The 25,945-nt window shown below is 48.9% G+C and overlaps 1 protein-coding gene across 2 annotated transcripts in view; it reads left to right on the top strand.

The window, feature by feature from the left end:
• The window catches only part of htt (huntingtin), a 39,601-nt gene continuing 13,656 nt past the window's right edge, over positions 1 to 25,945 (top strand). For both annotated transcript variants that reach the window (XM_083693213.1, XM_083693212.1), the window contains exons 1-51: positions 1 to 369; positions 2,241 to 2,324; positions 2,845 to 2,965; positions 3,344 to 3,403; positions 3,861 to 3,940; positions 4,224 to 4,362; positions 4,831 to 4,972; positions 5,125 to 5,309; positions 5,488 to 5,692; positions 6,986 to 7,063; positions 7,374 to 7,756; positions 9,884 to 10,010; positions 10,140 to 10,255; positions 10,442 to 10,553; positions 10,665 to 10,802; positions 10,890 to 11,048; positions 11,247 to 11,344; positions 11,498 to 11,637; positions 12,035 to 12,098; positions 12,576 to 12,676; positions 12,812 to 12,958; positions 13,164 to 13,284; positions 13,533 to 13,678; positions 13,833 to 13,990; positions 14,249 to 14,466; positions 14,809 to 14,935; positions 15,206 to 15,330; positions 15,455 to 15,565; positions 16,282 to 16,359; positions 16,793 to 17,016; positions 17,178 to 17,256; positions 17,582 to 17,743; positions 17,853 to 17,908; positions 18,114 to 18,262; positions 18,446 to 18,582; positions 18,778 to 18,894; positions 19,138 to 19,260; positions 19,437 to 19,699; positions 20,118 to 20,260; positions 20,481 to 20,715; positions 20,808 to 20,958; positions 21,247 to 21,426; positions 22,609 to 22,785; positions 23,012 to 23,088; positions 24,044 to 24,182; positions 24,294 to 24,416; positions 24,586 to 24,793; positions 24,919 to 25,064; positions 25,271 to 25,448; positions 25,542 to 25,643; positions 25,860 to 25,945. The exon at positions 25,860 to 25,945 is cut by the window's right edge and continues 99 nt beyond it. In XM_083693213.1, coding sequence (XP_083549339.1) covers positions 272 to 369; positions 2,241 to 2,324; positions 2,845 to 2,965; positions 3,344 to 3,403; positions 3,861 to 3,940; positions 4,224 to 4,362; positions 4,831 to 4,972; positions 5,125 to 5,309; positions 5,488 to 5,692; positions 6,986 to 7,063; positions 7,374 to 7,756; positions 9,884 to 10,010; positions 10,140 to 10,255; positions 10,442 to 10,553; positions 10,665 to 10,802; positions 10,890 to 11,048; positions 11,247 to 11,344; positions 11,498 to 11,637; positions 12,035 to 12,098; positions 12,576 to 12,676; positions 12,812 to 12,958; positions 13,164 to 13,284; positions 13,533 to 13,678; positions 13,833 to 13,990; positions 14,249 to 14,466; positions 14,809 to 14,935; positions 15,206 to 15,330; positions 15,455 to 15,565; positions 16,282 to 16,359; positions 16,793 to 17,016; positions 17,178 to 17,256; positions 17,582 to 17,743; positions 17,853 to 17,908; positions 18,114 to 18,262; positions 18,446 to 18,582; positions 18,778 to 18,894; positions 19,138 to 19,260; positions 19,437 to 19,699; positions 20,118 to 20,260; positions 20,481 to 20,715; positions 20,808 to 20,958; positions 21,247 to 21,426; positions 22,609 to 22,785; positions 23,012 to 23,088; positions 24,044 to 24,182; positions 24,294 to 24,416; positions 24,586 to 24,793; positions 24,919 to 25,064; positions 25,271 to 25,448; positions 25,542 to 25,643; positions 25,860 to 25,945 — 7,116 coding nt within the window. In that variant the 5' untranslated portion in view covers positions 1 to 271. The remainder of the gene's footprint in view (positions 370 to 2,240; positions 2,325 to 2,844; positions 2,966 to 3,343; positions 3,404 to 3,860; positions 3,941 to 4,223; positions 4,363 to 4,830; positions 4,973 to 5,124; positions 5,310 to 5,487; positions 5,693 to 6,985; positions 7,064 to 7,373; positions 7,757 to 9,883; positions 10,011 to 10,139; positions 10,256 to 10,441; positions 10,554 to 10,664; positions 10,803 to 10,889; positions 11,049 to 11,246; positions 11,345 to 11,497; positions 11,638 to 12,034; positions 12,099 to 12,575; positions 12,677 to 12,811; positions 12,959 to 13,163; positions 13,285 to 13,532; positions 13,679 to 13,832; positions 13,991 to 14,248; positions 14,467 to 14,808; positions 14,936 to 15,205; positions 15,331 to 15,454; positions 15,566 to 16,281; positions 16,360 to 16,792; positions 17,017 to 17,177; positions 17,257 to 17,581; positions 17,744 to 17,852; positions 17,909 to 18,113; positions 18,263 to 18,445; positions 18,583 to 18,777; positions 18,895 to 19,137; positions 19,261 to 19,436; positions 19,700 to 20,117; positions 20,261 to 20,480; positions 20,716 to 20,807; positions 20,959 to 21,246; positions 21,427 to 22,608; positions 22,786 to 23,011; positions 23,089 to 24,043; positions 24,183 to 24,293; positions 24,417 to 24,585; positions 24,794 to 24,918; positions 25,065 to 25,270; positions 25,449 to 25,541; positions 25,644 to 25,859) is intronic.

Here is a 25,945-nt window from a genome sequence, read left to right as displayed (position 1 = left end):
GGCTTATAGCGTTGGATGGTACACCAGACAACGTCCCATTCATTTACTGACAATATTGTGAAAACAGAAGAGCTATCTGGCGTTAAAAGTGAAGACGGAGAGGCGGTAGTAGTTGTCGCGAGCAGTGTCAACAACACGCTCGTCGCGCTACGCACCGCTCGCTTCTCCTTGCGTTGGCTGTTTTGTCCCCAGTCTTCAGACAGGGCTAGCTAGCTAGATAGCTATAAATTGTAAATATTAGCCAGCTAAGCTAGCTACTGCTACTGTTAAAATGGCCACCATGGAGAAGCTCATGAAGGCCTTTGAGTCCCTCAAGTCATTCCAGCAACAGCAGGGACCACCGACAGCCGAGGAGCTAGCCCAAAAACAGTAAGTGCTGTTTTGATATGCTTTGATTTGGCAAAACCGCTACTAGCGCTACGAGTGACGCGGTGGATGAGTAGTGAGCTAGCAAGGATAGCCAGCTTTCCAGGTTATTGCTATTGTGCTAGCGGTACGCAGCTGTCATCGTCGCACCTCGAGAGAGCTGTCATAACAAGGCCATGTAACGTTAGGCTAGGCAATTTGGTTGAACATCATTATCAACTAGCTAATCTTTGCTTGCCAGCAAATGACTTGTCTTTAGACTTAGTGTCAAGTTAGCAACATAGGTGTCGATCGTTATTTACTGCTCTACACTGACTGAGTTTTATTGCTGTCTATAAGAATGAGCTGAAACCTCCTTGATCCCATCTCGTTGTCAATGAGATATCAACGACAGGTGCATGTGCAGTAACGTTTTCTCCCTCTGTTAAAATGTCTGTTTATGTCCTGTTTTCCAGTGCTGCAGTCCTGCGTTATTTATTTTTTTCCTGTATACTGCATGAACAACTTGGTCCTGACCAGCTGCGTGCATTGCTTGAATCTGTGTTTTGGCTGTCTCTGCAGCTCTGCAGATGTCTTAGGCTTTCTCAAGTTTGAGTCTCTCTTTAAGGCGCTGGTCATTTATGCTGAACACAATCTTGACTCCGATCATGTCACTCTGATCTGTCAAACTCACAGGCTTCGCTCTGTCACATATGTGTCTATTGTAGCAGATTCAGTTGTTAACTGATGCTTTTCAAATATTCTTTAGACAAACAATACTCTTCAAAAGCTTCAAGAATTTCCTCGACTGTTTCTCCGTCCACACATTCAATATTATACATTCAGTATGATATACTTCGAGAGCGTCCTCTCCTAGCCCGTGCAACAGAATGCCTACTTTCAAATGTTGTTCCTTACCATCTGCGCCGCTTGCCCTCAAATATATCTGGAATTTGATCTGAAGATGTTTCCATCTTCTCCAGTTTTCTCCCAAATTGCCTGTCAGCACTAGCGGTGGTGGTAACTTTAATTGATCCATGCTCTAGCCAAGGTTGCTGATCTGACGTCTTGCTGCGTTCTGTCACGTTCGCGGTCTCACTCGTTGGCGGCTCGTCTGGCTCCCGCTCTCCAGCCTTGGATAATTCCGTTAGTTCTCTTACCCGCTAGCCGTTAGCTGCTATCTTTATAGCTAAAACAACTTCGGCTTGAACTCGGCAAAGTGACGATCTGGACCATCTTCTGACATTGTTATACTTTCTTGTGACTGGAGGACTTTCTGATATTGTGGTATAACGGACAAGTTGAAGACTTGACTTTAAATACAATATAATAAATATGATAATATTTATTTCAAGAGCATCATAAATTTACAACGGGACTCGCTAAACCAAGAACTACTCAATTCATCAAAGTGTCATTACGCTGTAACCAGTTATCAATAAGTATCAGTGCGCAGCATTATATACTACAGTAGTAAAAGCAGTTGACACACCTATTTTTGGTGATTAGGCTTCACCCACCTTTTCTGCTAGGATTAGGTCAACAATGTTCTTAGCTTTAGGATTTACCTATCGATTAAATCCAGTAGTGGACTGGAGGAGGGGGAGGTTGAGATTTAAAACGGTTAAGGTTAGGTAAGGGTTGTGGTTAAGGGTAGGGTCGTCCCAAGGATCCCACTTAGCATCTACCCTGCCTCAGTGGTGTTTGTTATGTAAGAGAACACCCCAGAGGGAATGGAACATGTCCACAATAACACATTTGTTTGGGATGAAAGCTGGATATGAAATGGGTACAAAGTATGGAAAGGTTCATCATGCAAACATGGCTTAGCCTAATGCTCAGAGCAATAATCAGTGTTGTCATATGACAACTATTTTTGTCTTCCCCCCCCTTAGGAAGAAGGAACTGGCCACCACTAAGAAAGATCGGGTCACCCACTGCCTGACGATATGCGAGAATATCGTGGCTCAGTCTCTGAGGTATAACATCACTCATCTGGAAACACACACACACACACACACACACACACACAAACAGAGGCTGAGGGTCTTTATCCTGACTGAGTAATAATTGTGTTAATTCCTCCCTCGCTACAACACACACACACACACACACACACACACACACACACACACACACACACACACACACACAATATAGGACATCCCAGATTAGGCCTACTTAGTTAATCAGATTTGTGTGTCTCTGTCTCTGTGTGTGTTTGAACCATGTTTATATTCGCTTATTGGCTCTATTGGCTTAGTGGTTGCAGTGTTATTATTGTCTCTTAATACATTTCATTTAAAAAACAATACAACACATACTAACACAGATTTTCAGACAGCGATAAACAACACAAATCAAACACTTGAATACATGTGTGTTTGTCGGCCCATAGTGTGTGTGTGTGTGTGTGTGTGTGTGTGTGTGTGTGTGTGTGTGTGTGTGTGTGTAATGACTCTTGTCCCTGTCTCTCTGCTCCTATGGTTCTGGGATCAGAACGTCTCCGGAGTTCCAGAAGCTCTTGGGCATCGCCATGGAGATGTTCCTGCTGTGCAGCGACGACCGCGAATCAGACGTCAGGATGGTGGCCGACGAGTGCCTGAACAAAATCATCAAAGTAAGGACCCCACTAACCTCCCCCTATTCCTTCATCCTCCTCCCCCCCAAGGTTCCCAAACCATTCTGTTGTCTCACGACCCCAAACTGACATCAATAATTATTAGTATTCTAATCCCCTAAAAGATGCTCTCTTTGGTTGGATTCAAACCCCAAAACACTGCAATATCGGCTGTAGGTGCAATACACAGACATTGTTTTTCTTTACACGAAATACAAATGTATTTGAATTCAGGGGAAATCAGGTGACCTCACATGGGGTCCCGACCCCCAATTTGGCAACTAGTGCTCTAAGACAAAGATGTGAAGACAAGACCTTCCTTCGTTTGTGTATGTTTAGGTTTTGATGAGTAAACGTCTCTTGTCTCTCTCCCCCTAGGCATTGATGGACTCAAACCTGCCTAGATTGCAGCTGGAGCTGTACAAAGAGATTAAAAAGGTACAGGACTATTGACAGGACTATGGACTGTTGACAGGACTATTGACTCTTGACAGGACTATGGACTGTTGACAGGACTATTGACAGGACTATTCACCACTGCTGCAGTATCTAAGAGGCTCGCTTCTCCTCATTATCATGGCATGAAGAATGAGGATTTAGTTTTTTTATTAATGTAAAACAATATACATATATTTTGTATTTTATGGACAGATTTTACAAACAGTGGGAGTGGTAGAGGGAGATAGACAGACAGGGCGAGACCGGAAATCAAACCCTGCTCTCTGGCATGTGCATGTGGTGGCAGGCAAGCCGCTAAGCTAAACTCTGGTACAGAGAGGAGATGTTAATGCGTGCAATGATGATGACCAAAATTGGGATGATTATTGTCACTCCAATGATGGGGTTGATGATGATGATGAAGATGAAGATGATGATGAAGGTGTCTCCCCTGTAGAACGGTGCCTCTCGGAGCCTGAGGGCAGCCCTCTGGAGGTTTGCAGAGCTTGCCCACCTTGTCAGGCCACAGAAATGCAGGTATGATCACACGCACGCACACACACACACACACACACACACACACACACGGCAGGTATGACACACCAGAGTAAGTAAGTAGTAAGCCACTCCTGTACACTCCATACCTACTACACATGTTTCTTTAAAGGTGGGTATCGTTCCCCTGGTAAAAGAAGGTGATATGATGTATCTGAACTGTGTGTGGCCCTCTTTCCTTCCTTCTCTATCTTTCCCTCTCTTTCCCTCCTTCTTTCCCTCCACCCCCCCCTCCTTTTCTCCCTCCTTCTCTCCCCCCTCCCAGACCCTACCTTGTGAACTTGTTGCCCTGTCTGACGAGGATCACCAAGCGCCAGGAGGAGACGGTGCAGGAGACCCTAGCTGCTGCCATCCCCAAGATCATGGCCGCCCTCGGGAACTTTGCCAACGACGGAGAGATCAAGGTACACACACACCCAAAGAGTTAGAACCATATTATATATATTATATATATTATTATTATATTATATTTAAACCACTGGAGGGAGCACTTCCTTCAATGAACTGTGGCCCAGAACAGGAAATAACAAATACATCTAGAAACTTTGAAGAAAAGGAGTGTTCTTATTTATCCCTTCGGCGCTGCGGAAAGACTGTCCTTACTCAGCTATTTACAACATGTACTCAATAAATGTAACTCTTATTACACATGTATTACTATGTAATTACTAATGTCTAGTCAATGGCGGTCTGTTGGATTAAGTGTAACCAGAATGATAGATTGTCTCTTTACTTCCCCCTTTTTTTTTTTTTTTTGTTGTTGTATAATTTCTTTATTCATTTTAATTTTCAGTTCACAGACATTGTAAATGACAGAGTGAAATGAGACCAGTAGAGTGTAGGAGTGTGTAGTGACTGGAGTCTGTGTGCAGGTGTTGTTGAAGTCGTTTGTGGCCAACCTCAAGTCCAGCTCTCCCACCATCCGGCGGACTGCAGCCAGCTCCGCCGTCAGTGTGTGTCAGCACTCCCGCCGGACCAGCTACTTCTACACCTGGCTGCTCAATGTGCTGCTGGGTACGACACACACACACACACACACACACACACACACACGTTCCTCTGCCTCCATATGTCTTTATTACTCACTCTTCCATGCTGCACTCTGTACACACCCCTCCCCTCCCTCCCTCCTTCCCCTCCCTCCCCACTCCCTCTCCCTCCCCCAGGTCTGGTGATGCCCGTAGACGAGGAGCACCCCAGCCACCTGATTTTGGGGGTCCTGTTAACCCTTCGCTACCTGATGCCTCTGCTGCAGCAGCAGACCAGCCTGCAGACCACCAGCCTCAAAGGCAGCTTCGGGGTCATGAGGAAGGAGGCCGATGTCCAACCCACCCCTGAGCAGCTGCTGCAGGTACCAAACACACCTGGGTTGGGGGTTGTGTGTGTGTGTGTGTGTGTGTGTGTGTGTTTGTGTCTGCTTTAATACGTGCGTGCGTGTGTGTCTCCTTTAATATGTGTGTGTGTGTGTGTGTGCGCGTGCGTGCATGTGTGTATCTGCTTTAATGTATGTGTGTGTATGTGTGTGTCAGGTCTACGAGCTGACCCTCCACTACACGCAGCACCGTGATCACAACGTGGTCACTGCCTCTCTGGAGCTCCTACAGCAGATGTTCCGGACTCCGCCCCCAGAGCTTTTGCACATGCTCATAACGGCGGGCAGCGTCCGCCACGCCAGTGTGTTCCGTCAGGACATGGAGAGCCGCGCCCGCTCCGGAAGCATCGTGGAGCTCATCGGTAAATACCACCTCATCCCTCCCTCCCTCCCTCCCCTCCTCCCCTTTTTTTTCCCCTTCTTATTAGCCCACCTCCACCCCCCCTTCAGAAGACAACTTAAGAAGAAGACAAACATAAACATCTTCTACACATGATTCAACTGTTTCCCGTCATCAAATGATAACCTTTTGGGCTATGTCGAATCAAAATACTTAGAATCGCAATATGTATTGAATGGCAGCCTATGTATAATATTTGTGATAATATTGTATCGTGAGATGCCATGCAATTCCCAGTGATAGCTTCACATAGGGCTACGGGGTAACCTCCTCTCCTGTTGCTGTATCTCATCCTCTTGCTTCTATTCAGACTGTGACTACCCTGTCAACTGGTTGTCTCTCAGACTGTGACTACCCTGTCAACTGGTTGTCTCTCAGACTGTGACTACCCTGTCAACTGGTTGTCTCTCAGACTGTGACTACCCTGTCAACTGGTTGTCTCTCAGACTGTGACTACCCTGTCAACTGGTTGTCTCTCAGACTGTGACTACCCTGTCAACTGGTTGTCTCTCAGACTGTGACTACCCTGTCAACTGGTTGTCTCTCTTGCTAACCTATTTCCTATTCCTCTGGTGTGCGGGATTGTGGGTATTTCCCATGGGTCTGCGGGGCTTTTCTGCTTTTCCCCTTCTTCACTTCCCTTTTTCTATTTCCTGTTTCCTGTCGCCTGCAGCTGGGGGAGGGTCTTCCTGCAGTCCACTCCTCCTCAGGAAACAAAAAGGTGATTTACTTCCTTTCTTTCTTGCTTGCTCAATCACTCTTCCTCTCCCAACCCCCCTCTTTCTTTTTCTGTTCTCTCCTGTCATTGTGAACTGCGCCGGACCCCTAACCCCCCCTGAACAGTGTCCCTATGTCTGGTCATGAGGTGTGTGTGTGTATATTAGGAGGAGGCTGGTGGAGGTAGAAATCAGAGGACGGGCTCATTGTAATGCAAGGAATGGAATGAGGAATGGTATCAAACACGTGTGTACAGGAGCACCCCTCATATTGAGCCAAAAGCATTTCAGTTTATATAATTATAAGTTGGTTTGGTTCTCAATTGACACCATATTCTAATAATAATGATAATACATAAATGTATATAGCGCTTTTTTAAGACCCAAATATGCTTTACAAAAGTAGTGTAACAAAAACAAATTATGATGAGAAAATGAAATTAAGAAAACACAGCTTTAACTCAATATAGTGCAATATAGTTCCGGAGGCACAACTTTTTGATGACCCCTGACCCTTTGACCTTCGATCCCTCTCCTAGGAAAGCTGCTGTCAGGGGAGGAGGAGGGGCTTGAGGACGACCCCGAGAGGGCAGAGGTCCCAGCGGGAGCCTTCACAGGTGAGACCTCTTTCTTTCGTCCCTGAGGAAGGACCAGCTTCACACTTAATCTCTGACTGTGTTTCAATGACAGTGAGTAAGTATTTAAAGAGATATGAAATGACATGAACATGTCCTCAAAGTAACTCCAAAGCGTCTTTTGTAATGCCCATATATAATAAAGGAGAAAAACAAAGTTGTGTGTAAAAGCTGGACACCAGAGAAAAAACAAAACATATATGCTCATGTCAAAATGCGCTAATTTTCATAAAAGGTGGGTAAATGTATGTGTGTGTGTGTGTGTGTGTGTGTGTGTCCCTCCTCCCCACAGCCTCAGTGGTCGGCGCCGACGGCTCCACCCAGGTCGACATCATTACCGAGCAGCCGCGTTCCTCCCAGCATGCCCTGCAGCCCGGCGACTCCGTGGACCTCAGCGCCTCTTCGGAACAAGGAGGGGGCGGAGCTTCCGGGTCGGGTGAAGGGGCGGAGACTCCCGAATCGCCCAATGACAACGAAGAGGACATGCTGAGTCGCAGTTCCAGTGGCGGGGCGAACGTCACCCCGGAAACGGCCGACTACGCCACTCCTGAAAACCCAGACGGGCCCCTGGACTCGCTGGGTACGAACGACCGCTCTATGCCCCCCAGCGACTCCTCCCAGACCACCACAGAGGGACCAGACTCTGCTGTCACGCCCTCCGACGTCGCAGAGCTTGTAAGTGTGTGTGTATGTGTGTGTGTGTTTTTTTGAAAGACAAGGAAAAGAGACAGCGGATACATTTCATCATTAGATGTGTTTGTTGGAGAGAATGTGTATCTTGGATCCCAGAGGTACAGTGAATTACAATAGTTTGCAGTAGTTTAATCCAAAGGGGGAGAAGACTGTGGCCCCAACTATGAGAACGGATTACAGTCCTTCAGTCCATGGATGTTTGGGTGATGCACCCCATAGAAATAGAGTGAGTAGAATGGACCTCAAAGTCCCTCAGTCTCAGCCCATCGATTCTTTGGGTGCTAAACCCCATCAGGAGAGGCTGGTGGAGGTAGAAATCAGAGGACAGGCTCATTGTAATGCATGCCATTACACCATTCCGTTCCATGCATTACAAAGAGCCCGTCTTCTGATTTCTACCTTCACCAGCCTCCACTGAACCCCATAGAATTAAGGTTACTTAGGGGGAACTTTTACCAGGAGTGTACCCAAAGTTGGGGTCAATTCCATTCCAATTCAGGAAATGAACAGAAATTCCAATTCCAATTAAACATTTTCCTCATAGAAAGGCATAGTTTACTTCCTGAATTGACTGAATTGCAAGGGATTAACCCCAAACCTGGTACCCAACACAGAACGTTACTTTAAATGGGAGTGTCCCTTCTACTAATTCTAATTCTATGGTCTGCCCCACCCCCTACATCCCCTCACCCCCTCCGTCGCAGCCGCGTTCACCGTTGCCGCGGGTGATCGAGCCGTCGCCGCCCTCCCCGACCTCCACCGAGGGGCCCGACGCCTCAGACAGCGACTCCTCCATTGGCTCCTCCTCTTCCTCTTCCTCCTCTTCTGCTTCCTCCTCCTCCTCCTCTTCCTCCTGCTCTGCAGCTTCCTCCTCTAGCGGTAGTGACAAGGTCAGCTGATTGGATGATGATGTCAGATGTCAGATGGTGGGGGGGGGGGTCTGCCTGCCGAGTCCCGCCCCTTTTCTTTCTTGCTTTCTCTCTCGTTCGTTCGTCCGTCTGCCCCCTCGAATCGGCCCGTGCACGTCATTCCCCCGCAGCCCCGCCCCGTTGTGACTCCGCCCCTCTCGTTTCCCGTGGCAATCTGGAGTCAATGATTTTACTGGATCAATGATTTTACTGGATCAATGATTTTACCGGATCCAGTGATTGTTTTTCGAGATCCTCCAAGATCTCTGAGGGGTGCGTCCCAATGGTCAGAAGCTGCTTCCTCTCCTTGTCTTGTCTTCCCTCGTCTCCTCCAAACAGACGTGTGTTTACTTCCGCCTGTCCCCAAATGTGCAGCACAGATGAATGGAAGGAGAAAAGGAGAGCAACTTTAGACAATTGGAATGCACCCCTTTCTTTTACCGCCCCCCCCCCCAGCCTCCAAAACCACTCATTTGTTCAGCAGCAAAAGAGTTGAAAGGAGAACAATGGATGCATGGATACTAGACTCAGGGGAGGCTGGTGGAGGTAGAAATCAGAGGACAGGCTCAACACTTGTGTGTTTGATACCATTCCTCACTCCGTTCCATGCGTTACAATGAGCCCGTCCTCTGATTTCTACCTCCACCAGCCTCCCCTGGGATGACCACTCCTCTGCTGGTTTGTGGGATTATGGTGTGTGTGTTTACTTGTTAACCCAGAGCATGGTCTCCTACCTGTCTGTTGCAGGGGAACTAAACCCAGGTCCATATCGACAGGGACCTTACACTGTCCCCCCAGAGTGTGTGTGTGTGTGTGTGTGTGTGTGTGTGTGTGTGTGTGTGTGTGTGTGTGTGTGTGTGTGTGTGTGTGTGTGTGTGTGTGTGTGCGCGTGTGCGCGTGTGTATTAGTTAGTGGAGGTAGAAACCAGAGGACGGGCTCAAACAACACACGTTTGATACCATTCCTCATTCCGTCCCATGCATTACAATGAGCCTGTCCTCCGATTCCTACCTCCACCAGCCTCCCCTGGTCTATTGCATGTGGTTGCTCTGATGTTTGAGTAAGGTATTTGTTTCAGTTGTATACGTCCTTGCCTGCTGACCTTTGTGTTCCTGCTTGTGTGTTTCCGTGTGTGTGTGTCCGTGTGTGTCCGTGTGTGTCCGTGTGTGTCTGTGTGTCCGTGTCCGTGTGTGTGCTCCAGGTCCTGGACGGCAGTGAGAGCCAGTACTCAGGGATGCAGATTGGAACGCTGCAGGATGAGGAAGAGGAGGGAGCAGCACCTTCCTCCCACGGGGAACACACAGAACCCTTCTCCCAGTCTGCACTGGGTACGCTGCACCCTTACCCCTGACCTATACATCCTGACCAACCACTAACTAACCCTGTACATCCTGACCAACCACTAACTAACCCTGTACATCCTGACCAACCACTAACTAACCCTGTACATCCCGCAGCCCTGAGTAAGCCCCACCTCCTGGAGGGCAGAGGTCACAACAGACAGGGCTCTGACAGCAGCGTGGACCGCTTCATACCCAAGGATGAACCTCTGGACCCTGAGCCTGACAACAGGGTACACACACACACACACACATATACAAACACACACGGACGGACGGGGACACACTTGAACACATACATATGTATGCACAAACACACACACACACACAATTAGTCAATTAAGAGAGGTGGTCGTGTTGATGATGATGATGACATTGTCTTGTTTTTTATTGGCTAACATGGTTGTCTGTCATCCCAGCCGTCAAGGATAAAGGGTGCGATTGGCCACTACACAGACCAAGGGGCGGAGCCACTGGTCCACTGCGTACGGCTGCTCGCTGCCTCGTTCCTGCTGACTGGACAGAAGAATGGTGTGTGTGTGTGTGTGTGTTGGGCGGGAGAGAGGAGGACTTTATTGTGTGTCTGATTGTGAAGTGGTGGCCCTAACTGTATGTGTGTACATTGTGTGTGTGTGTGTGTAGGTCTGGTCCCTGACAAGGAGGTGCGTGTCAGTGTGAAGGCACTGGCGGTCAGCTGCATTGGAGCAGCTGCAGCGCTGCATCCTGAAGCCTTCTTCAACTCCCTCTACCTGGAGCCGCTGGACGGCATGCCCAAGGAGGGTGAGGACCCCCCCCCCCCCACCCACACACACACACACACACACACACACACACCCTTACCCCTCACCCTCTCCCCTCCCTCTACAGAGCAGCAGTATATCAGTGATGTTCTGGGGCTGGTGACTCACGGGGACCCTCAGATCAGAGGAGCCATCGCCATCCTGTCTGGAGCCATCATACAGGCCTCGCTCACCAAGACACGCTTCAACATACACACCTGGCTGGCCAGTGTACACAGTGCTACAGGTGTGTGTGTGTATGTGTGTGAAGTAACTTGCAGGTAGTGAAGCAGTGTTTTGATGTTGATCATCTCTTTCTTCTCTCCATTCTTCTCTCTCCTCTTCTCCTCTGTCCTCTGCTTTCCTCTCCCTTTTTTTCCTCATCACTCGTATCTCCTCTCCTCTCCTGTCCTCCCTCCTCCTCTCATCCCTCTCTCCTCTCTAGGTAACTCTCTCTCCCTGGTGGATTTTGTGCCTTTGCTCCAGAGGACTCTAAAGGATGAGTCCTCAGTCACCTGTAAAATGGCCTGTTCTGCAGTCAGGGTAAGAGTGTGTGTGTGTGTGTGTGTAGGGGGGGGGGGGGGGAGTTGTATGTTTATTAATATGTGTGTGTGTGTATCCCTTGTGCACCTTTGCGTATGTGTTCGGTTTGTATGTTTATTAATATGTGTGTGTGTGTGTGTGTGTGTGTTGCAGCACTGCATCATGACCCTGTGCAGCAGTACTCTGAGTGAGCTGGGCCTGCAGCTGCTGGTTGACCTCCTGACCCTCAGGGACTGCTCCTATTGGCTGGTGAGGACGGAGCTCCTTGAGACACTGGCCGAGATGGACTTTCGGTAAGAATTGCAGAATTGCAGAATCTGTCCCACGACGATCCCAAAGAATCTATGTGTTCTGTGTTTTAGGATTTTATTTCCAGAGATGAAATATTTGAGATTCTGTGATTACTTGGTACATATTTGCTGCCTCCTCATGAGCATGAGGACCTCTAAGCTCCGCCCATCCAATTTTCAGTTAACTTGACTTTTTGTCCACAGTACAAACATTTGAATCATTTCTGCCAATTCACAGGAGGAGCGCTGCATCATATGTTTACTGTAGACTTATTTGAAATTAGATTGTGTGTGTGTGTGTGTGTGTGTACGTTGTGTGTGAAATTAGAAGTTTTAGAGTTTCAGAGTTTCCCATCAACTCCTCAATAGTGTTGATAAGCACGTGACTTGATGTCCACAGGTTAGTGAACTTCCTGGAGAGGAAGACAGAGACTTTACACAGAGGAGAGCATCACTACACTGGGGTGAGAACCTGCTCTACTCTCACCATCATCCTCAATACAACATCACCTTCATCATCCTCAATACAACCTCACCATTGTCATCCTCAATACAACCTCACCATCATCCTCAATGCAATGTCACCATCATCCTCAATGCAATGTCACCATCATCCTCAATACAAACTCACCATCATCCTCAATACAACATCACCTTCATCATCCTCAATGCAACATCACCATCATCCTCAATACAACATCACCTTCATCATCCTCAATGCAACATCACCATCATCCTCAATACAAACTCACCTTCATCATCCTCAATACAACATCACCATCATCATCCTCAATAAACCTCATTACAATCCATGCTAGAATGACACTGGGAACCAAGCAAGTAGATTTAGTCACAGTGTACGATCTCCCTCCCTCTATGATCTGTTAACCCCTCCCCCCCCGTCTCTCTCCCCCCCTCTCTCCCCCCCGTCTCTCCCCTAGTGTCTGAGACTACAGGAGAGGGTGTTGAGTAACGTTGTCATCCACCTGCTGGGGGACGATGACCCTCGAGTGAGACACGTCGCTGCTTCCACACTCAGCAGGTACACGTGTGTGTGTGTGTGTGTGTACACATTTGTCTGCCTGTATGTACGTCTGAGTGTATGTGCCTGCGTGAGTGAGTGTGTGTCCTTTGTAAATCAACCTAATACCTTGCTTTTCATCCCCCCCCCCTCCAGACTGGTGTCCAGGCTGTTCTATGAGTGTGACCAGGGCCAGGCAGACCCAGTGGTGGCCCTAGCCAGGGACCAGAGCAGTGTCTATCTGCAGCTGCTAATGCACGAGACTCAACCAGCCTCCCAGTTCACTGTCAGCACCATCACCAGGTAACACACACACACACACACACACACACACACACACACACACCTATACATGCATACTCACATACACACACACACAGTCCTATGTATCTTTCTCTCAAAACGTATACACATACACACACCACACACACCCACCCACACACAAACACAATCTCTCATACACACACACACACACACACACAGTCTTATATAATGTGTTGTCTGTCAGGACATACCGGGGCTACAGTCTGTCTCAGAGTGTGTCAGATGTCACCGTGGAGAACAACCTGTCCAGAGTCATCACTGCTGTCTCCCACGCTCTCACCTCCTCTACCTCCAGAGCACTGACTGTGAGTACACACACACACACACACACACACACACACACACACACACACACACACAGCCACCTGATTATTGTATGTTCGCAATGAAGAAGTCTATATTTTGAAAATGTTTAGTCACAGTTAACGAGCCACCACTGTCCACTGATGCTTCGTGAAAGTTATTTGAGAGTACATGTTGTCACTGTGTGTGTGTGTGTGTGTGTGTGTGTGTGTGTGTGTGTGTGTGTGTGTGTGTGTGTGTGTTTCCTTAGTTTGGCTGCTGCGAGGCACTGTGCCTCCTGACCACCACCTTCCCAGCATGCAGCTGGAGCACGGGCTGGCACTGCGGCTACGTCAGCTCCTCCATCAGCCACCCCTCCCGCTCCAGCCTCCACCGCAGCCGAGGGAGGGCCCCCAGGTACACACACACACACACACACACATAACAGCTTCACATCCACATTTAGCGCTGCAGTATTATCTATGTACATTATCTGTATGTACACTATGTAATATGTTATATGTGTAATTTGATTGATTGATTGATGGATGATGGAATGTGTTCCTTGTAGCCTGACCCCTGGTGGTGGAGGCTCGTCGGAGGAGGGCAGGCGGAGTCTGACGGTGGGCATGGCTAACATGGTGCTGTCCCTCCTCTCCTCGGCCTGGTTCCCTCTGGATCTGTCAGCTCATCAGGACGCTCTGCTGCTGGCCGGGAACCTGCTCGCAGGTACGGACACACGCGTAGACGTCTCTCTGACGTTGAAACAACCTCGACATAACCTTATCAACAGCAGGTACACTACACACCTGTAGACGCATGTCTGACCTCATCACAACCTCGACGTAACATGAACACAACAGAAAACCTGCTCGCAGGAACTCACACCTGCAGCCATCATTTTCCTACTTTCACACAACATGAACACAACCTTCATTTCCAACGTTCACACAACACTAAAACAACCGCCAACCTTCAACCCTCCAGCGGCGGCCCCCAAGTGCATGCGTAGCCCGTGGGCGGGGGAGGAGGAGAGCGGCAGCGGCGGAGGAGGAGCCCCCCCCGTGAAGGTGGAGGAGGCCTGGGCGGCGCTGGGAGAGCGCCCCCTGGTGGCGCTGGTGGAGCAGCTCTTCTCTCACCTCCTGAAGATCCTCAACATCTGCGCCCACGTCCTGGACGACACGCCCCCCGGCCCCGCCGTCAAGGTACAACCATCTCCTTCCGCGCCTCTTATTGGTCAGGTGGAAGTGGCGGCCTGGATAGGCGTGAAGCGGACTGTACGTCCTCATTCGCTGCCGCAGCCAATCGGCTAGTGATCCACACCCTCGGTGTGACCTCTCTCACATTGAACGATTCAGTCAGACCAGATCGTACTGAACCGGTAAACGGTATGGTAGATACACCAGCGGAGGCCCGTGGCCCGTAGACCGTAAGAGAAACGGAGTGTATGGTAGTGTATGGTAGTGTATGGTAGTGTATGGTAGTGTATGGTAGTGTATTCCAGGATAATAAAGATGAATTTGACCTAGCTTGTTTGTCCCCTGTAGGCGAGCCTGCCCTCCCTGGCCAACACGCCCTCCCTCAGCCCCATACGCAGGAAGGGCAAGGACAAGGAGACGGCCGAGCCCAGCACGGCTCCTATGAGCCCCAAGAAGGGCAACGACGCCAACACAGGTACACACACAGGCACACACACAGGTACACACACACACACACACACGCAAACACACACAGGCAAACATACACATATACACACAGACACACACACACACACACACACACACAGAAACAAATATACACACACACACAGAAACAAATACACACACACATACAGATTCAGAAACAGATAAACGTGAACAACTGTTGTGAACTCAGATACTGTACACATGAACAGGCACACACAAGCACTAACCTTCAGGGGTCCTTCTGTCTGTTTGTGAGCAGGCAGGCCAGCGGACAGCACGGGGTCCACCACCGTCAACAAGTCCACAACACTAGGCAGCTTCTACCATCTGCCTCCCTACCTCAAACTCTACGACGTCCTCAAAGCCACACACGCCAACTACAAGGTGAACACACACACACACACACACACACACACACACACACACACCTCAAATCTAAGATTGCTTGTGTCACCGTTTGTTGTTGTTGTTGTTGACCTGTGTGTTTGTTGTTGTTCCTGTTTCCTAGGTAACGCTGGACCTCCACAGCACCAATGAGAAGTTTGGAGGTTTCCTGCGTTCAACACTAGACGTCCTCTCTCAGCTACTGGAGCTGGCGACACTGCACGACATCGGCAAGGTAATAACACCCCTACACATGTCTATAAACATGTTGTAACACCTGTATTAGCATTCATAGAGACACTCTCCATGACAACGGCAAGGTAATGCACAGTGAACATCTTGATACATTGATACATCATTTATAACAGTGATGCTCAATCCTGGTCCTGGATTAGCTGAGTCAGGTGTTTCAGTGCTGAGCTGGGACAGAAGCCCAGACTCCTTTCCATTCAGAAATAAATGTTTGCTTCAGTGCGTTCCCTTCCCTTCACTCGAGGGGGGATCCCCGTTTTGCCCAGATGTAAGATGGCAGCGAACATCAGGGCGATTCCATTTCGTTTTAGGCAAGGGAAGGGGGAAGTCTACCCCCTCCAAATATCCCTTTCACCAAGTCAACAAAAAACATCCCTTCGGCATGAAGGCTATCCCTCAATTCATTGCAGTTCATTCAACACGCAGACAGGTATGAAACAGAGAACACTGTCCCTCACTCAAGCCCCTTCCCTCAGGTAGGGTTCACTCACAGAGATGTCATCAAAACGTCACTGAAGGGCTCACTCCATAGGACGCAGTAAAGGGAAGGGGGTGTAGACTTTTGCAGCTCTCCAGGACCAGGAGTGAGGATCGCTGATTCACACAGACACACTCAAACACTCACTTATCCTCATCATCTTGGTCCCGTAGATACAGTGGTTATTGTTGTGGATTGATCCATGTTGTGTTTTCCATCAGTGTGTGGAGGAGATCCTGGCCTACCTGAAGGCCTGCTTCTCCAGAGAGCCAATGATGGCCACCGTGTGTGTCCAACAGGTGAGCACTATGTGTGTGTCTGTCTGTGCGTGTATAGTCAGTCCTCTATGGTGACAGTACTGAGGTGTGTGTGTGTGTGTGTGTGTGTGTGTGTGTGTGTGTGTGTGTGTGTGTGTGTGTGTGTGTGTGTGTGTGTGTGTGTGTGTGTGTGTGTGTGTGTGTGTGTCAGTCCTCTATGGTGACAGTACTGAGGTGTGTGTGTCAGTCCTCTATGGTGACAGTACTGAGCAGTGTGCTGTAGCCTGTGACTCCACACAGAGTGAGTGGTTCCTGCCGATAGGGCCTGTAGAGGTATCGGGTCTCCTGTGCGATGGTTCCCTACATATATATATAACTGTGTCTTACTGTGTGTATTGGAGGATATTAATGTATTGCAGTGAATATAGAGTGAAACTATACATGCGTCTGTGGCCGCCTGTGTTTGTGTGTCTAGCTGTTGAAGACCCTGTTTGGCACCAACCTGGCGTCCCAGTATGAGGGGTCCCAGGGCGGTCCTAGCCGGTCCCAGGGCAAGGCCCTCCGCCTGGGCTCCTCCAGCCTGCGGCCCGGCCTCTACCACTACTGCTTCATGGCTCCCTACACACACTTCACCCAGGCCCTGGCCGACGCCTCCCTCAGGAACATGGTGCAGGCCGAACACGAGTCTGACGCATCCGGGTGGGTATTGACACACACACACACACGCTCTTGCATGCATTCACATACATACAGATAAGTGTAATAACACACTACACACATATGCAAACACACTTTACCATGTACGTACACACACACACACACACACACTCACTCTAAATGTCCTGTGTCTCCCCCTACAGGTGGTTTGATGTGATGCAGAAAGTGTCCAACCAGCTGAGATCCAGCATCACCAACGTGACGCGTCAGAGAGGAGACAAGGTACTGTGTCTGTACACACACACACACACACACACACACACACACACACACACACACACATGTCTGGTATTACAGTCAATCAGTCATGTATAGGACCAGACATTGATGATGTGTCTATTCTAGTTTGTCCTGTTTTAATTAGCATGCATAAACATTAAAATGGACACAATCACATCTGTTTCCCCCCCCAGCCCCCGTTTTTTCAATATAAACATTGAAACTGTGCATCTGTCTTTCTGTCTGTCTGTCTGTCTGTCTGTCTGTGCCTGCATGTGTGTTTATGCTCCTGTGTGTGTGTGTGTGTGTGTGTGTGTGCCCTCTCCAGAATGCCATCCACAACCACATCCGTCTGTTTGAGCCCCTGGTGATCAAGGCCTTGAAGCAGTACACCACCAGCACCTCTGTGGCCCTGCAGAGACAAGTCCTAGACCTGCTGGCCCAGCTAGTACAACTACGAGTTAACTACTGTCTGCTGGACTCAGACCAGGTCAGACACACACACACACACACACACACACACACACACCAGTCCCACCATGTGAGAGATGCAGACTGCTGGATGTGTAACCTGCTCTCTCTCTCTCTCTCTTTCTCAGGTGTTTATAGGCTTTGTCCTGAAGCAGTTTGAGTACATTGAGGTGGGCCAGTTCAGGTAAGACGTTGTCTCCTGATTGGCCTGGTTTACATTTCACTGATACCAGAGCATCCTTTATTGATATACATTAAAGTTTACATTTATACACAGATGCAATACAATGAATTCCGCTATTCAGTTTGATACCCCTTATGTTTACAATGTGTAGAATGTACAGTCGTTCTATTCCTTCTAATTCTGTGATTCTATGACGTGTCCACAGAGATTCTGAGGCCATCGTGCCCAACATCTTCTTCTTCCTGGTGCTGCTGTCCTACGAGCGCTACCACTCCAAACAGATCATCAGCATCCCCAAGATCATCCAGCTCTGTGACGGCATCATGGCCAGCGGCCGCAAGGCTGTCACACACGGTGGGAGCACGCACACATGCACACACCTCATATACAGTACACACATGAACAATACACACCACACGCGTACACACACACACATATTTGACCATGTCTCTTCCTCTGTGTCTGTGTCTGTGTCTGTGTCTGTGTCTGTGTCTGTGTCTGTGTCTGTGTCTGTGTCTGTGTGTGTCCTCTCTGTAGCCATCCCAGCCCTGCAGCCTATAGTCCATGACCTGTTTGTGTTGAGGGGCTCCAACAAGGCCGACGCTGGGAAGGAGCTGGACACTCAGAAGGAGGTGGTGGTCTCTATGCTGCTACGACTCATACAATACCACCAGGTACGCTCTTGCAGTGGTTCACACATTCACGGTCAGAGTGTGGTTAGTTTGTGGTCAGAGGGTGGTCAATGAACGGTCAAGGTGCAGAGTCTCAATCAAAAATGATTACAAATACTACTATTTGGACCCAGGTGTGATGGATGGTCATCCTGTTGTTGTCGTCTCTGTGTGACCTTTGACCCCTGACCCTGGTAGGTGTTGGAGATGTTTATCCTGGTCCTGCAGCAGTGCCACAAGGAGAACGAGGACAAGTGGAAGAGACTCTCCCGCCAGATCGCTGACATCATCCTGCCCATGATCGGCAAACAGCAGGTACCTGCGTGTGTGTGTGTGTGTGTGTGTGTGTGTGTGTGTGTGTGTGTTCTCTCAGTAAGCATGTGTTTCGTGTGTGTGTGGGGGGGTTCTCTCAGTAAGCGTGTGTGTGTGTTCTCTCAGTAAGTGTGTGTGTGTGTTCTCTCAGTAAGTGTGTGTGTGTGTGTGTGTGTTCTCTCAGTAAGTGTGTGTGTGTGTGTGTGTGTGTTCTCTCAGTAAGCCTGTGTGTTGTGTCTCTCTCAGATGCACCTGGACTCTCCTGAGGCGCTGGGTGTGTTGAACACTCTGTTTGAGACGGTGGCTCCCTCCTCCCTAAGACCCGTAGACATGCTGCTGAAGAGCATGTTCACTACCCCTGCCACCATGGTGAGACACACACACACACACACACCCATGCATTAAAGTACACACACATATGCAATAACGTACACACAAATGCATCAATGTACACACAAACACCACACACTCCCCCCACAGACACACAGACACAAAAAAAAACCAGTATGAAACATATGTTAACCATCTCCCCCTGCTCCCCCCAGGCGTCAGTTGGTACGGTCCAGCTGTGGGTGTCGGGTATCCTGGCCGTCCTCAGGGTCCTCATCTCCCAGTCCACCGAGGACATCGTCCTCTCCCGCGTCCACGAGCTCTCCCTCTCCCCCCACCTCCTCTCCTGCCCCGCCATCCGCCGCCTCCACCACCCCCACAGCCCCTTGCCCAGCCCCACCCCTCCCACGGCTGCCCCAGCCAGCCAGGAGGCCAACGGCGAGGCTCCGAGGTGCCTGCCAGAGGAGACCTTCGCCAGGTGAGGCTGGGCGCTCGGTTAGCCTGGGGGTTAGCGTAGCGGAGGTGGTTTAGAGTCATGCTCTTAGCATGGTGGGGTAGCCCTACCTGACTGAGAAAGTCTCTTGTAAAGTTTTGCAATCAGAACTTGAGGATGTCCCCTTGGCCTAATGGGAGGTCTTCCATAGGGGAGACCCGGGTTCGAACCCTGCCTGTCGCGTTAGCATGGTTAGGTGTTAGGTGAAAGTCAGTCTCATAGAAGTAGGTTGTGTTTTTCTAAAGAGGGGTTGAATGGAACTGTCATTCAACCAGGAGGTACAGTAAGTTACTTGTTCTAACTGACATCTCTCTCTCTCGCTTCCTTCCTCCTCTCCTCCCTCCCCCCCTTCTCTTCCTCCCTCCCCTATCTCTCTCTCCCTACCATACCCCCCCCCCCCCAGGTTTCTTCTCCAGTTGGTGGGGGTGTTGTTGGAGGACATCTCGTCCAGACAGGTGAAGGTTGACATGACGGAGCAGCAGCACACCTTCTACTGCCAACAGCTAGGCACACTGCTCATGTGTCTCATCCACATCTTCAAGAGTGGTGAGGACACACACACACACACACACACACACACACACACACACACACACACACACGCACACGCACACACAAAGGATATTGGTTTCACAACAGCAGAATTGTTTTATTATAAAGTGTCACATGATGGCCATGGGTGCCTGTGGAGGCTGGAGTGTTAAATGTTCCAACCCTCTCTCTCTCCTTCCTCCTCACCTTCCCTCCTTTCCTCCCCCTATCCCAGGAATGTTCCGTAGGATCACAGCGGCAGCCACCCGGCTCCTGAAGGGTGAGGGTGGTCCGGGGGTCCCGGGAGGGGGCAGTGAGGCGGGCAGCTTCTACCCCCTGGAGGGTCTCAACGCCATGGTCCAGTGTCTCATCACCACCCACCCCTCTCTGGTGCTGCTCTGGTGCCAAGTCCTCCTCATCATCCACTACACCAACTACTCCTGGTGGTCCGAAGTACACCAGACACCCAGGTACACACACACACACACACACTATCCCACACCACACACACACACACACACACACACATATTGAATAATCATCACAAACTTAAACTCCCCAGGACACACAGTCTGTCCAGCACCAAGCTGCTGAACCCCCATTCCTTAGGGGAGGGCGAGGGGGGGGAGGAGGAGAAGCCAGAGTGTCGTCTGGCCATGTGCAACAGGGAGATTGTACGCAGGGGCGCACTCATCCTCTTCTGTGACTACGTGGTGAGTCTGACACCTTAGGATGCATTATAACCTCTACTTGGCTTCATGGTGAGTCTGACACCTTATGATGCATTTATAACAGCTACTGAGCTCTCTGGATACAGTCACTGATCTGGACAGTAGACATCATCAACCATTGATGTATAGAGGTTGAAAATCAAGCTTTAAATTCCTGTATAGAATTTTACAATTCTAACACCACCTTGTAGTTTAACTCTTCATGTGACCATATACGCCTCGAGATGGGGTTCGTTCTTACCCACAATCCCTTTCTTCTTCCTTCCTCAGTGTCAGAACCTGCACGACTCTGAGCACCTGACCTGGTTGATCGTCAACCACGTGCGTGACCTCATCAACCTATCCCATGAGCCTCCGGTGCAGGACTTCATCAGCGCCGTCCACCGCAACTCTGCCGCCAGCGGCCTGTTCATACAGGCTATCCAGTCACGCTGTGACAACCTCACTACGGTAACTACCATTCTATCATTCTATCACTCCATCTTTCTACCACTCTATCATTCTATCACTCTATTACTCTCACTCCATCATTCTATCACTCCATCATTCTATCACTCCATCATTCTATCACTCCATCATTCTATCACTCCATCATTCTATCACTCCATCATTCTACCACTCTATCATTCTACCACTCTATCATTCTACCACTCTATCATTCTACCACTCCATCATTCTACCACTCTATCATTCTATCACTCTATCATTCTACCACTCTATCATTCTACCACTCTATCATTCTACCACTCTATCATTCTACCACTCTATCATTCTACCACTCCATCATTCTACCACTCTATCATTCTATCACTCCATCATTCTACCACTCTATCATTCTACCACTCTATCATTCTACCACTCTATCATTCTACCACTCTATCATTCTACCACTCTATCATTCTACCACTCTATCATTCTACCACTCCATCATTCTACCACTCTATCATTCTATCACTCCATCATTCTACCACTCTATCATTCTACCACTCTATCATTCTACCACTCTATCATTCTACCACTCCATCATTCTACCACTCTATCATTCTACCACTCTATCATTCTACCACTCCATCATTCTACCACTCTATCATTCTACCACTCTATCATTCTACCACTCTATCATTCTACCACTCTATCATTCTACCACTCCATCATTCTATCACTCCAACTCAGGTGCCAGCGCCTATAGACAAACTCACTATTGTGAGAATAAACACTCATCTATCACTCTATCTATCTATCCCTCCATCCATCTATCACTCTATCTATCTATCCCTCCATCCATCTATCACTCTATCTATCTATCCCTCCATCCATCTATCACTCTATCTATCTATCTATCTATCCCTCCATCCATCTCTCACTCTATCTATCTATCTATCCCTCCATCCATCTATCACTCTATCTATCTATCATTCTATCCCTCCATCCATCTCTCACTCTATCTATCCCACCATCCATCTATCATTCTATCCCACCTTCCATCTCTCACTCTATCTATCCCACCATCCATCTATCTGTCCATCCCTCTGTCCATTTATCTGTCTTGCTTATCTTCTCTGACATGTTCTCACCTCATATGGGCAACTTATTCCCTTTTTGACACCCCCCCCCCCCCCTCCCCCCCTATAGCCCACCATGTTGAAGAAGACGCTGCAGTGTCTGGAGGGGATCCACCTGAGCCAGTCTGGGTCTCTGCTGATGCTCTACGTAGACAAGCTGCTCAACACGCCCTTCAGGGTGCTGGCCCGCATGGTCGACACTCTGGCCTGCCGCAGGGTGGAGATGCTGCTGGCTGAGACTCTGCAGGTGTGTGGGGGGGGGGGGGGGGTGGGGGGTGGGTGGGGAGTGTGGGGGTGGGGGTGTGTGTGTGGGGTGGGGAGTGTATGTGTGTTATTTTTGAAAATATGTGTGTGTGTGTTCTTTTGGAAGATATTTTAGTGGGGGGGGGGGTGTTCTTTTTGAAAATATTTGTTTGTTTCTTTGTGAGTGTGGGTGTGTGTTCACAGTGACTGACGGTTGTGTCCCTCTATAGAACAGTATAGCTCAGCTGCCAGTGGAGGAGCTGGACAGGATCCAGGAGTACCTCCAGACGAGTGGACTAGCTCAAAGGTAACAGATCAAATCAAACCAAATCTAATCACATTTTATTTGTCACTTATATCGCATACAATTATAATAAACAAAGTTAAATGTTTTGTGATCTTGCTTCACGCTCAACAACAGCAACAACAATTCAATAATAAGTAATAAAAAGTGACAATAGTGTAAGTGCAATAAGTAAAGTAAAGTAAATAAGCAATAAATAAATTAGTGTCAGTGTGCAATACTACTACTACTACTACTACTACTACTACTATTACTATTACTACTACTACTACTACTATTACTATTACTACTACTACTACTATTACTATTACTACTACTACTACTACTACTACTACTACTACTACTACTACTACTACTACTATTACTATTACTATTACTACTACTACTACTACTACTACTACTACTACTACTACTACTACTACTACTATTACTATTACTACTACTACTACTACTACTACTACTACTACTACTATTACTATTACTACTACTACTACTACTACTTCTACTACTACTACTACTACTACTACTACTGCTACTACTACTACGAGGGACGTTACACACTACAGGGCCGACCTGAACTGTGCTGGTTCAGAAATGCTCCTTTCACATTGTCCTCACCAGCACTGTTTCAGCAGCTATGGTGGATGTGTCACCAGGCCAGAACAGCTCAGCTCAGCTCAGCTCTGTAGTGTGAAGGAGGGTCTACAGTACTTTGACCATAATTCACCAACTGTTGTTATCTGTGAGGATTACAAGATCATAATAATAATAATAATAATATATTCCATTTAGCTGATGCTCTTGTCTTAAGTGACTCACATTGCAGTGAGTGCATTTTAGCATATATGGTCCCAGCGGGAATCGAGCCCACGACCTTAGCGTCGCCAGTGCCGTTGCTCTACCAACTGAGCCACACATGAGCAGTTAGTGATGTCATATCCTGTCCCTCCCTCTCCAGGCACCAGAGGTTCTACTCCCTGCTGGACAGGTTCAGAGCCACGGTTGCCGAGGAAACCAGCAGTCCCGCCCCTCCCGTGACATCACACCCTCTGGACGGAGAACCACCCCCTGCCCCGGAGCTGGTTAATGCTGACAAGGTTGTGTGTGTGTGTGTGTGTGTGTGTGTGTGTGTGTGTGTGTGTGTGTGTGCGTGTGCGTGTGCGTGTGCATGTGCGTGTTTCTAATTGTTGTGTGTGTGTGTATTTCAGGACTGGTACGTGGCTCTGGTGAAGTCTCAGTGTTGTCTCCGTGGTGACGGCTCCCTTGTGGAAACGACGGAACTCCTCACCAAACTACCTCCCTCTGACCTCTCAGAGATCATGAGCTGCAAGGTAACACACACTATCACATGATCACACTATCACACACACTCTTACACTCACACACCCACACACTCTCATACTCACACACACTCTCACACTATCCCACACTATACACACACACACACACACACACACACACTCATCCCTCTGTCTCTCTCTCTCTCTCTCTCTCTGTCAGGAGTTCAATCTGAGTCTCCTCTGCCCCTGCCTCAGTATGGGGGTACAGCGGCTGACCAGGGGTCAGGGGTCGTTGCTATTGGAGACAGCCCTGCAGGTGACCCTAGAGCAGATGAGCGGGGTCACACAGCTACTTCCTGTCCCTCACCAGTCCTTCCTGCCCCCCTCTGAGCCTGCGCCCTATTGGGACAAACTGGCTGACGTCTATGGTTAGTAGTTTGTGTGTTTGTTTGTGTGTGTATATTACTGTATGTATGTGTGTATATTACTGTATGTATGTGTGTATATTACTGTGTGTGTGTGTGTGTGTGTAATGTCTGTCTCTGTGTCCTAGGTGAGGCAGGGTTCTACCCCAGGGTGCTGTCCCTCTGCAGAGCCTTGTCTCAGTACCTGCTCTGTGTGTCTCAGCTGCCCTCCTCTCTGCACATCCCCTCTGACAAGGAACACCTGGTCACCTCCTTCACCTGCCTGGCCACTGAGGTAGGACACACACACACACACACACACACCTTGACCTTTAACCTCTAACCCCTAACAGCATCACCTGGTGACCTCCTTCACCTGCCTGGCCACTGGTTCCTGTTAAAGAACAGACTTTTGGTGCTTTTTTTGAATATTGTATTCTCTCTCTCTTTCTCTCTCCTTCTCTCTTCTCCCCCCCTCTCCCCCCCCCCCCCCCCCTAAAGTTGGTGGTGTGGAGGCTGCTCCAGGACTCCCTGCCCCTCAGTGTGGACCTCCAGTGGTCTCTGTCCTGTCTGTGTCTGGCCCTGCAGCAGCCCTGTGTGTGGAACCGGCTGGCCTCTGCAGAGTACACCACACACACCTGCTCCCTCATCCACTGTCTCAGGCTCCTCATCACTGCAGGTACGGCTGTGTGTGTGTGCATGTGTGTTTATGCATGTGTGTGTTTATACGTGTGTGTGTGTTTATACGTGTGTGTGTGTGTGTGACCCACAGTGGCGGTGGGTCCTGGAGACCAGCTACTGCATCCAGAGAGGAAGAGGACAGACGCAGGGAGAGACTCTGACTCAGATCAGGTGGACTGTTCTCTCACTCACAGTGAGTACCCTCCCAACACACACACACACACACACACACACACACACCGTACTGTACCATACCGTCTCTCCTTGTCCAACACACTTTGCTTTTTAATCACTATTGTATTACCATTGCAGATGAATGGATCCACTTTGGTGATATAAAATATGTCTAGTCAATATTGAGTCCAATCGTGTGTGTGTGTGTGTGTGTGTGTGTGTGTGTGTGTTCCAGATGTGTGTGAGCGGCGGGCCTGTGAGATCATGGCGGAGCTGGTCGAGGGTCTCCAGAGCGTTCTGTCGTTGGGTCACCGTAGAAAC

This window comes from Argentina silus (assembly GCF_951799395.1).
Source record: "Argentina silus genome assembly, chromosome: 21".
NCBI classification, from domain to species: domain Eukaryota; kingdom Metazoa; phylum Chordata; class Actinopteri; order Argentiniformes; family Argentinidae; genus Argentina; species Argentina silus.
Note: the sequence above shows the minus strand (reverse complement) of the source record. Positions and strands in the feature narration are given on the sequence as shown.